This window comes from Lepus europaeus, chromosome 14 (assembly GCF_033115175.1).
Source record: "Lepus europaeus isolate LE1 chromosome 14, mLepTim1.pri, whole genome shotgun sequence".
NCBI lineage: Eukaryota > Metazoa > Chordata > Mammalia > Lagomorpha > Leporidae > Lepus > Lepus europaeus.
This window is the reverse complement of record NC_084840.1, coordinates 30,102,429-30,114,702: the sequence shown is the minus strand read 5'-3', so window position 1 is coordinate 30,114,702 and position 12,274 is coordinate 30,102,429. Positions and strand designations below refer to the sequence as shown.

General features: G+C 37.4%; 1 protein-coding gene across 1 annotated transcript in view; it reads left to right on the top strand.

Moving 5' to 3' along the window:
• The window catches only part of USH2A (usherin), an 855,126-nt gene that overhangs the window by 183,264 nt on the left and 659,588 nt on the right, over positions 1–12,274 (top strand). Inside the window, exon 9 of the mRNA XM_062211324.1 lies at positions 10,476–10,671. Within this exon, the coding sequence (XP_062067308.1) occupies positions 10,476–10,671 (196 nt within the window). The remainder of the gene's footprint in view (positions 1–10,475; positions 10,672–12,274) is intronic.

Below are 12,274 nucleotides of genomic sequence, written 5' to 3'. Positions count from 1 at the left end.
GTAACATGTTGGAAATGCCAAGTCTATTAAGTCATTCACTCATGTATTCACCAAATATATATTGATCACCTGCCATGTGCAAAGCACTGAGCCGTTATTGTTCTAGGTTCTCTGCAGTTGGGAGCTTTGTGCCCTCCCCACTCCCAAACTCAAAATTAATAATAAATTACCAAGATTGTCTAACATTAGCTTTGCCACTGGAGCAGAGAGCTACCGAGGAAAACATCAAATGGGGAAAACTTATGCAAGTAAACTAAAGTTTTATGTATATCTGGTAGACAATGAAATTACACTAAAATTGCATCATTTATATTATAAATGACCTGCCACCTTGAAAGGAAAGGAGAAACGATGACAAGAGCCTAAGAACAGTAACTTATCAGAGACTTAAGCTTCTATATATTCCCACTTGGGTGGCTGAATTCGAATGAGAAAGGAAACATTTACTGACATTCTAGGGGCCCGCAGTCCTTTCAGGCTATCTGGGACCAGTTTCTCACATTGCCTCTGTGAGTTCAGTAAGTTAGCACTATACTGACCTCTACAAAGTAAAACACTTTATAATTTCTCACATATAAGAAGGGTACTTTCCTGTGTTTCCCAGGAAGGTGAGGGCTGTCTCCATGTTTCTGAATTTTCTAGCCAGGAGTGGAATGACTCAATTCTTAGGTTTCCAGGGCCCTGCTGTGCTACTTAGATGCTGAGAAGAAAGCCAGAGCCAACTGAGCCACAGTGAGTGCCTTCAGCCCCCCACCCCAGGTTATTCTCTACTCCTGGAGCCCTATAATATGATTCAGAGCAAGGACTCTGAAGGAGAGATCTAGATGTATAAATGTAGCACCTACTGTGGGCTACCTGTCTTCTAGGCACCAGGAATATAGTAATGAAGAAAAAATAGCAAACATTTCTGTGTTCAGGAATTTTTACATTCTAATTTACATGGCAGTGAATGACCTTGGGACAATGCTGCACTTCTTCTTCTCTATAATATAAAGATAATTGCAACTCCTACTTCATAGGTTGTTGTAAAAATTTAGTCAAGTAGTAATAAAGCACTTAGGCATGACACTGTGTATCTTAGCTATTCTCATAATGTTAAAAGCGTTGTCTAGGAAAATATATCTCGAAGTATTTCATTGTTGAGGGTGGAACGGGAAAAATTTCTCTCTCACTCTCCCTGTCACCCTCTCTCTCCTAGTGCCAGTAATAAGGGAAATGAATTCACTGACAAAAATGAGTTCTTGCTGCATCATTATATGTTAACTTATTTATACAATCATCCATGAATTCATTTGTTCATTCCTTCAGTAGACATTTATTGAGAAATTACAATAATTTTGGGCATTATGCTAGAATTCACTATTTAATAAAATCTAGTACTGCTTCAGAAAGCTCAGAATACAATAGTGAAGACTGTTAAGTAAATAAAGTATAATATTCTGTCATATCTGCAATGGTTTTAAATGTATAGGCGATTTGCTTTTATCTATAAATGCTAAATGGAATGAAGTATTGATAGTTATCCTTTTGCCCCTAAAATTTTAGCCTATGTGGTAGATAGTAGATTGAATAAAAAATAAATGACTATTTCATTGGCTTATGAATTGGTGAATTCATATACATTTTCCACATGTGGCTTTTAGAAACAAACATTTTAAAGAATTTCTCCCTGTTCTTTGAAATAATTGAAAAACAAATCATTAATTTCTTCTTTTTCTTAATCTGTACATATCGAGGAAAAAATAAGTTCTTTCTGATGACTCATAGTCCTCATTATGAAATAAACTTTCGAGGGCCGGCGCCGCGGCTCACTAGGCTAATCCTCCGCCATGGCGCCAGCACACCAGGTTCTAGTCCCAGTCGGGGCGCCGGATTCTGTCCTGGTTGCCCCTCTTCCAGGCCAGCTCTCTGCTGTGGCCCGGGAGTGCAGTGGAGGATGACCCAAGTGCTTGGGCCCTGTACCCACATGGGAGACCAGGAGAAGCACTTGGCTCCAGTCTTTGGATCAGCGCAGTGTGCTGGCCACAGTGGCCATTGGAGGGTGAACCAATGGAAAAGGAAGACCTTTGTCTCTCTCTCCCTCTCTCTCACTGTCCATTCAGCCTGTCCAAAAAAAAAAAAAAAAAAAAAAAAAAAGAACTTTCAAAGGGCATTGCATCTATTAAGCATAGAGAGCTCACTTGTGAGGACCTTGAAGGAGATCTCCTTTCCCTGCCCTCTACCTTCCATGAGTCCAGGTATCTCTGAGTGATTCCTCAATTATCGGGTATCTCTGACTGAGAGATACCTTTCTTCAGTGATACATAATAAGCATTTACAATTGTTAATAGTGAGTGATTAAATGAGTTATTTCTCTTGTTAAATAACTAAATTTTCCTTTATATAATTTGTAGTTTCTTTTTAAATTTGATAGTATTAAGAAATAAATTATCAAAATTGAGACTGATTGGAGTAGAGTTGACACAAATGCTTTTGGACTGGGGGATTATCTTTGAAAGATTGTCTTCGCTTGTCTGTAATAGTAACAAAAGAACACTGAATTCCAGTTTAGTGATCCAGAAGAGAGAAATGTCATTGTGTATTATTAGAATATAATGTAATAAAATCAATTCCATCAGTGTCTTCTAGATTCAAGGATTGTTGTATGATTTTTTTTTTTTAACCTGAACATGTCAAAGTATTTGGCTGCTACTTAGTGGAGTTGATTAGTAGCCTTTAAGAAGCTATCAAAATGAAAGTAGTTAAATGAATCAGTGATAAAGGTCCTGGACCCTGATATAGCCATTGTCTAATCTTATAATTCGAGCATCCAGGGACATATCAGGGGGAATCCAATTGTTACAGAAGAAACGGAAACTTAATTGAAAGTGACAAATGATCAACGGGAGATTGGGAAAACATTAAGTAGAAAACCATTTGACTCCGGAGCTGCATAAAATATAAGACACACACATATTCTCAGATTTTAATGAGACTTTACTATCATTAATAGAAAATATAGACAAAATTATAAAAAATTCCAAAATTTACCCATAATACACTTACCTGTTATTATTTCTCCCCTTTTGTCATGGGCCTCTTTGTATCATCTAAAAAGAGTTGTGAAGAAATGCAGTGATGGGACCAAAAAGTTAATAGTGTCATGAAACTTCGTAATCAAAAGATAAACTGCAAAGTATTTCTTCTGTTTCTCTGTCATTGTAAATCAAACAAAGGAATAATAACACAGCATCACACTTAGGCTCAAAACCCAAAATATAGGAATCAATATGTCATTTAGTTGTATACGTTTTAACTCAAATTTAAGACAGAAATTTAGGCTGTCGTATCATAAAATATTTGCTTTGTGCATTAATCTCATTTTGAAAACAGTCTTTTCAAAACCATACAAATTACCTATAATTAATAAACTCATTTAGCCTACATTTTTTTCAAAAACAAAATTATTTTATTTGTAGTTTCTTGCTCATCTTTATGTAATTTAAAAATTTTAATTTTCTTAGCTTTTTTTAGCAAAATGTTACATGTAAATGATACAAAAATGTGTAACTTTCTTATAATCATTCATTCAGTTATGTTTTATTTACTCTCAATTTTTAATGTATTAGTGATAAATGTGTACTATAAAAAGATGAAATTATAAAATATGTAAAAGTCATCCGTAACCCTGCTTGCTAATTGACACCCTTGGTAAATAGTTTATATACTTTGAGACCTTCTATTATTGTTATAAGTACATCCATATCATCTGTCTCTATCTTCTTAACGTTCTACCTCCATATTCATATCTGTAGATGAATCTACTTTTATCTGGAAAATAGGATTAAATTCTACATGTTAGTTTAACCTTAGTTTTAAAATTCAAACCATATTATGAGTATTTTTCTGTATTTTTATTTGTAAATGCATTATTTTTTAAGATGTGACTTTAACTGTTTCCTTACTTTTGAGTACTAAGCTTGTTTTATTTTCATCACCATAACAATGTCTCATTATAAAAATATTCTTTTTTTTTAACTTTTATTTAATGAATATAAATTTCCAGTGTACAGCTTATGGATTACAATGGCTTCCCCCTCCCATAACTTCCCTCCCACCCGCAACCCTCCCCTCTCCCACTCCCTCTCCCTTTCCATTTGCATCAAGATTCATTTTCAATTCTCTTTATATACAGAAGATCAATTTAATATAAAGATTTCAACAGTTTGCACCCACATAGAAACACAAAGTGAAACATACTGTTTGAGTACTAGTTATAGCATTAAATCACAATGTACAGCACATTAAGGACAGAGATCCCACATGAGGAGCAAGTGCACAGTGGCTCCTGTTGTTGACCCAGCAAATTGACACTCGAGTTTATGGCGCCAGTAACCATCCTAGACTGTCGTCATGAGTTGCCAAGGCTATGGAAGCCTTCCAAGTTTACCGACTCTGATCATATTTAGACAAGGTCATAAAAGACAGGGTGAGGATAGTAACCAATGATCCTAAGAGTGGCATTTACCAGGTTTGAACAATTATACAGCATTAAGTGGGGAAGAGGACCATCAGTACACACAGGTTGGGAGTAGAGCCATTGGTGGTAGAGTAGAGGTTATGATTACAAAGGAATGAGGCCCAAGTGCACTAGACAGGGTCTAGAACAAAGGACAGAGTCATTATTAGAGGAGCTAAGAAAGGTGCTGTCTAAGCTACAATTAAGTTTTCTGATTGAGAGGCAAATAGAACCTGATAGAAGGGGCTTGATAATAATCTGGTGGGCTTTAGGCCTTGTAAATTCAGAGGCCCAGACCTACCTATCTCTTCAGGTGGGGTATATCCTAAGGGAGGTGTGAACCTCCTAGGGGAAGGCACTCTGTTGACTTTCATTACTTGGCTGGGCTGGGAGGAGAGCTGGCCAGGTAAAGGCAGGTGGCATCTCTAACAAGAAATTTACAGTTCTGCCTGCAATGTTGCTGACCCTACTTGACCATCCCCTCAGCTGCAGTGGTCACTTTGGAAGTTGGGCTGAGTGAAGGGCTTTTCAGCTTAGAGCCAATAAGATCTGTGGCTCTGACCTGGGCATCTTTAAGTAGTTTCAAGATGTTAGTTTTCTGGATTGCTGGCTGCCTTTCATGGTGCAGGGGAAATTATATGTATGTTGTTCTGAAGAGACGTGGACGTGGATAAATAAGCTGCTCTGCTACCTGGATTGGCTTTGAGCCCTTCTACAAATCCTGGTCATTCCAGTTTTATAATAATTTTTAAAATTTCTCAATTTTAGAGTCTTAAAATGAATACTATGCTTGTTTTCTTCAGGAAAACAGAGCATACCTTCCATATTTCTTTAGATTTTTTGTTTTCCAGAAGAGGAAGGCCAGCCACCTGTGATAACAAGTAGCTGGTAGGACCAAAAACCTTCCATTATGTCGGTGACAAAATTCCTCTTTTATTATAAACTAAGGACACCATGATTATGTCTTTTGAGCATTGACAGATCTAGTCTAGTTCAGTCTTATTTGCAAAACAGCTTTTTGATTATTTTTTAAGGTAGACAATAAGGATAAAACCTCAAATGAGATATTTAAAGATCATAAGAAAGGAATGTTGTCTTTATAGAGATATCAGGGAAATCTTTTACTAGATTCATTCTACTAATACACATTGACAAAATCCCGAACTCAAAAAGCCAGCAGTTATTTGATCGAAGACAAACTGCATCTGAAATCATTCTAATATGGCAACAGGTTCCACATAATCATTTTCACTAATTCTTAGACAAGAATACATAATGAATAATAAAATTGCATGCATATAATTCATTAAGGAAAATATATAATTTTATTTTAAAGAGAGATAGATGAAAATATACATACCAAAAAATAGACAAAGTGACATTTTCTCCCATCCACTGTCCCACTCTCCAAACACCCGCAGCAGCCCAACTACTTGAGCCATTACTACTGCTTTCCAGAGTCCACACCAATAGGAAGCTTTAGTTTGGAGTCAAGAGTCAGAGCCAGGCTTCAAACCCAGTCACTCTGACATGGGATGCAGCTGTCTCAACTGCTGTACCAACTGTTAGGCTACATGCTCAGTCTACAACAAGCCTATTTTTAAGTAAAGCCCGAATCATGCTTAGGGCACTCTTTTTCAGGCAAAGTATGCCCATGGACAAAGTTTGTAGATGGAGTAAAGTTTTTAAAATACTGGGAGAGAGGTTGATTGGATCATGATTAATTGTCCTGTGTGACCTCAATGAGTTCATTTCTCTCCTTCGGGTAAGAAAGTGAGTTCATCTATTCTTTCATTTATTCAGTTAGAGCATGTCTCTCTCACACATATGGCAAGCAAGGGAAGTCATGGTTATCCACTAATGATATGTCATGGTTCCTAGGATCTATGTGTAGATAAGCCCTCCTCTGCTTTTTAAAACTACAAATGACAAAACTAACCAGAAACAAATTTTGGTTATGAATTCTGTTCATAAATCATTCTTTGCTCCACTCTACAGATTAACCTTCCTCCATATAGCTGATCACAGGCAAGGACATTCTAGATAATAGAAAATCAATAGATACAAGTGAAATATTGCATAGAAACAGGTATATGTGGGGACCATCTTAAAGTTTTAAACCTTTTACTTGCCATAATAATTATATATATTCATCTGGTTTAATGTTATATTTCAATACATGTATTCAAATGTGTAATCATCATGTCTCCAATAGCCAGGGCTATACCAAACAGGAGACTTAAGCCAAGAACTCAACTGGGTCTCCCATGTGGGTTGCAGGGACCCAAGTATTTGAACTCCAACCTACTGTCTATATTAATGTGTATAGCAGGAGCTGGACTGGAAAAGAAAGTTAGGGCTTGAATCCAGGCCTTCTTATATGAGATGTAGGCATCCCAAGTAGTCATTTAATGTTGAGCTAAAGGCTGGCCTGTCTTTTGTTAATACAAATGCAAAACTCAAAAGTTTTTTATTTAACATTATTTGTCATTAATTATGTTGAATTTATCCTAAGATTACAAGTATAGATTTCAACTAACCTATTAACTTATTACACAATTTGTCACTTCAATAGGTCAAATAATTAAATTAGTACATTTAATAAAATTGACAGTGTATTTCTTATTTTTCAACATAAACACATCTTGGTTTTCTCATTATAGGGATTTTTTTCTTTAAGATGATAAAACTTCTCTACCTAAAATCAATCCATATCACCATATAAATTGTATTATTAAAGAGATTTCTATTAAATCAGAAAAAAGACAAATATGCCTATCATCATTACCATTCCCCATAAGTTAGCTGTTCTGCTGATGAATCTGAACAACAAAGTAGAAAAAAAATTCCAATGTGAAAATTCTGTGCTAAATCTTCACAGACCAAAGGACAATTCTAAGCCCATTAAAATCATAAAAATGAATTCACTGAAAAATAAATAATATTCTCAGAAAAAAACTGTATATCATGAAGAATTAGGTGGAAAATATTTAGCTCTACTTTTTATCAAAGAGATGCATACTAAAAAATGATTACTATATTTTATAAAACCCAAATAGTGAAGAGATAAAAATAACTGTTCTAATCTCAGGTATGGCTGGTGGGAGAATAAAAGAGTTGAATTTTTCTACATGGAATTTGGCCACATTTTTAAAAATTTTAAACATTTATGTTCTTTGAAAATGAGATTCATCTCTTATGATTTTCTTAAGAAACTACTCTGATACATCCATACTCCCATCCAAATTAAATTGGAAAAAAATAAATGTGCAATAATTTCAGAATTCTTGAGTGTTATTTTCTAAAATATGATAGTTAATCCATTAAAATGCCTTGACATTTAATGATATGGGTCTATGTAACACTATTCAATACACATATATATTTCTAATATTGAAAAACATCCACATTTTATAAGAAATTATTTCATGTAAATATTTCCACAATCTTTGGTAGTTAAATTAGTGATTTCTATTTTTATTTAATCTATTTTATAAAAGAATACTTACAACCATCCCAAATTCATTTTAGATAATTCATCAGTTGCATCTAAGAAAAAAATTCTGCTATGTTCATAAATTATATTGGAAAATTAAAATCATTCTTTTTTAAAAGTATTTATTTGTTTGAAAAGCATAGTTACAGAAAGATAAAGACAAAGAGAGAGGGAGGGAGGGAGGGAGGCAAGGAGGCAGGCAGAGGTCTTCCATCTGCTGGCGCATTCCCCAATGGCTGCAATGGCTTGAGCTGGGCTGCTCTGAAGCCAGGAACCAGGAGCTTCTGGGTCTCCCACGCAGGTGCTGGGGCCCAAGGACTTGGGCCATCTTCCACTGCTTTCCCAGGCCACAGCAGAGAATTTGATCAGAAGTGGAGCAGCCTGGTGCCCATATGGGATGACAGCACTAAAGGCTTTACCCACTATGCCACAGTGCTTGGTCCAAAATCATTAATTTTAAAAAATATTTCTAGCTTTAGTTTTTTTTCCAGTAGATAACAGGTATGTTGCACAATTTTGGTAAAATTTTTCTTCTTATAGAGCTTTGTAGGAAGTCTGCTTGCACAATTGTTACATGTGTGAGTGGCAGTTAAAGGCTGTCATTCTCCAACAGCGTGGATCAAGTACCTGTTGTGGTATATTACTATGGTTGATTTCATAAACTTTGCTGCTGCTGCTTCAGCTCACAAATTACCATATAAATAACAGGTGCACATATCATAAGTGACCAATCAGATCTTCTCTTTTGAAGTCTGTGGTGATTGGTCACATCCATATCAAGTTATTCACAGAGAAGGATGTGGTTGCCTCCTTGTCTGTGATAAACCTAAATGATTCTTCCCAAGTAAGGATCTTCAAAAAAGAGAACTGGCCAACAAAGGTTAAAGTGGTGCTAGGATAGACAATAGGGGAGGTGAAGTGTAGACTGAATATGAGTGGAGTCACTGCACTGTTGGGGAGACTCTGGGCATGCCTGCACAACAACGTGGGTGAATTTAAATGAGGGAAGTAGTTTTGTGTGTTAAAAGGTCATTTATTTTCATTTTATTTGAAACACAGATGAACAGGAAGTGGGGGGCTGGAACTCACCTGCTGCCTCCCAGGTCCACATTAGCAGGAAGGAGGAATAAAGAGTGGAGCTGGGACTCAAACTCACGCACTCTGAGTTGGGATGTAGGAATACCAAGAGGCATCTTGAAGCTGGACCAAATGCCCATCTCAAAGGTCATCTTTAATGCATTGAAGATGTCCTGGAGGAAGTGATACCAGCAAAAACTTCACAGTAGAGGAACTCTCAGCCATGTTTCACAACACTTAAAACACAAATGTTAAAACATCGGAAGCTGATCCAAACTTATTAACATGAGTATTTGCCAAAACACAGAAAAGATGCCTGTTCCTTTTTAAAGATTTTTATTTGTTTATTTGAAAATTAGAGTGACAGAGATCTTCCAGCTGCCTGTTCACTCCTCATATAGTCACATAGCTGGGCCAGGGGTCCAGAACTTCCAGTTCTCCCATGTGGGTTGCAGGGCTTGAGTACTTGGGCCTTCTGCTACTGCCTTGCCAGGAGCATTAGCAGGCAGCTGGACCAGAAATGGAGATGCTGGGACTCAACCTAGTGCTCCAGGCTGGGATGCTGGCATAGCAATGCCAGATTAGCCCACAAAATCACAGTGCTGGCACCAAGACCATTGTTTAATACGATAAGGAATAGAATGGCAGAGAGGCATGCATTGTTAAGAGCATTTGGTGCCGGTGCCACAGCTCACTTGGCTGATCCTCCACCTGCGGTGCTAGCAGCCTGGGTTCTAGTCCCGGTTGGGGCACCGGATTCTGTCCCGGTTGCTTCTCTTCGAGTCCAGTTCTCTGCTGTGGCCCGGGAAGGCAGTGGAGGATGGCCCAAGTGCTTGGGTCCTGCACCTGCATAGGAGACCAGGAGGAAGTACCGGCTCCTGGCTTCGGATCAGCGCAGTGAGCTGGCTGCAGCGCGCCAGCTGTAGTGGCCATTTGGGGGGTGAACCAACGGAAAGGAAGACGTTTCTCTTTCTCTCTCTCACTGTCTAACTCTGCCTGTTTAAAAAAAAAAAAGAGCATTTGGTAAGGTTTTTACAAAGAAAGAAAACGCTTCTTCAAGTTTATAATGTTTTAAATTGCAGAGTACTAACATGTTGTTTTACTGCTGATGATTCACCTTTACAGGGGAGTTTGAAATGTTTTGACATGTTTTTAGATTTTGAAACAGTCATAAATTTTACCATTAACTATTGAGATTGCTTTGCATCATTTCAGTTGCATGGTCACTTTCATAATTTAGCTCTACCACACCTATAACATGTTTTTTTTTTCTGATTTATAAAGCATTGTATCCAAAATATAATGCTTCCTAGCTTCAACTCATGAACCCTAGCTTTACATTTAGTAAAAGTGATTGTTGTATAAATAGAAAATTCACAGCTTTCTCTTTCTTACTTGTGCTAGTGTGATCGCTGTTTGCCTCTTTATAACGACAAGCCTTTCCGCCACGGTGATCAAGTTCACGCCTTCAACTGTAAGCCTTGTCGGTGCAATAGCCATGCCAGAAGCTGCCACTATGACATCTCCATAGACCCATTTCCGTTGGATCACCTGAGAGGGGGAGGAGGAGTTTGTGATGATTGTGAACATAACACTACAGGTAATGAACGAAAGAGAAATTGCTGAGTTGGCCTTTGTGGACTGTGTGCGTCTGTCTACAATGCATAGTGTTGCAAATATGCCTAAGCCAAATAATTAGATATTTTTCAGAAGTAGAATTCTAAACTGCATCTTTTTATTTATTTATTTTTTCCTTTGGAGCGGCACACAATAGGTGGAACGGTGCCAAACTGAAGCTGGGAGCTGGGAACTCAATCCAGATCTTTAACATGGGTGACAGTGACCTAATTACTTGAGCCATCATTGTTGCCTCCCAGAGTCTGCATTTACAGAAAGCAGAAATTAGGAGCCTGAGCTAGATAACCAACCCAGACACGCTGACTGGAGACATGGGTATCTTAACTAGCATCCTAACCACCAGGCTGAATGCCTGCCTATATATATTTTTGGAATTTTTTTTATTTAAAATAAACCATTCATACCATTGATTAATCTTCAAATATATTCAAGATGATTTGAGTATTCTTAGCTTGAATATATATCTCTCCTTAAAGTAAGTTTACTTGCATCACTTTTATCTTATATTATGTCCAGATTCTCACATGAAGATGTTTATATTCATTTGGATTTGGCATGGACTTTGATAATCTGGGAATGATCTTTTTTAAAGCCCTAATTAAGGGGCTGGTGCTGTAGCACAGTGGGTTAAAGCTCTGACCTCAAGTGCCGGCATCCCACATGGGTGCAGGTTCTAGTCCTGGCTGCTGCTTTTCCGATTCAGCTCTCTGCTATGCCCTGGGATAGCAGTGGAAGATGGCCCAAATCCTTGGGCCTCTGCACCCGCGTGGGAGACCTGGAACAGGCTCCTGGCTTCTGGCTTTGGGTCGGCACAGCTCCAGCAGTTGTGGCCATCTGGGGAGTGAACCAGCAGATGGAAGACCTCGCTCTCTGTCTCTCCCTCTCCCTCTAATTCTGACTTTCAAATAAATAAAATAAATAATTGAAAATAAATAAGTAAATAAAACTCTAATTAAGAAGATGATAATCAATGCCCTGTTCTAAAACCACAAAGTATTTTAGCTAGCCATCAAACACTACTATTTTTTGAAGACAAGCAGAAATAAGCAACATCTGAATTTGTAAAATATAATGGCTCATGTCCTATGCGTTTGAAGGTGCTACTATGAAGCATGAAGTAAATTATTTGATAATTATTGATGACGTGAAATGCCATTAGAACTTGGCTAGGTACTGGGGACATGAAGATGAGTTGATAACGAATTTTTCTGTCTTTGCATCATTATATAGTAGCAAAGTAGTGTAATTACTACTCAAGGAATAATTCCAACGTTGTCTTACCAGTGCATCCTGTGGTTGCAATAAGGCAACTACAGGAAAGGTTCAGCAGGTGAAATAGTGAGATGGAAGAGAATTCGGTGGATCAACAAAAGTATTTAATAAGGGAAATATGTTGTTCGATGGCCCAGAATAGAAAGAAACGTAGCATCTTTGAAGAAATGATCAAAGGGCAAATGGCTCATGGCAGGAAGAGAGAATAAGAAAGAAAGACATGACAGATCATAGAGGTTTCTATAAGTCAAGATAAGGAATTTGGCTTCTGGCTTAAGGTCAATGAGAACACT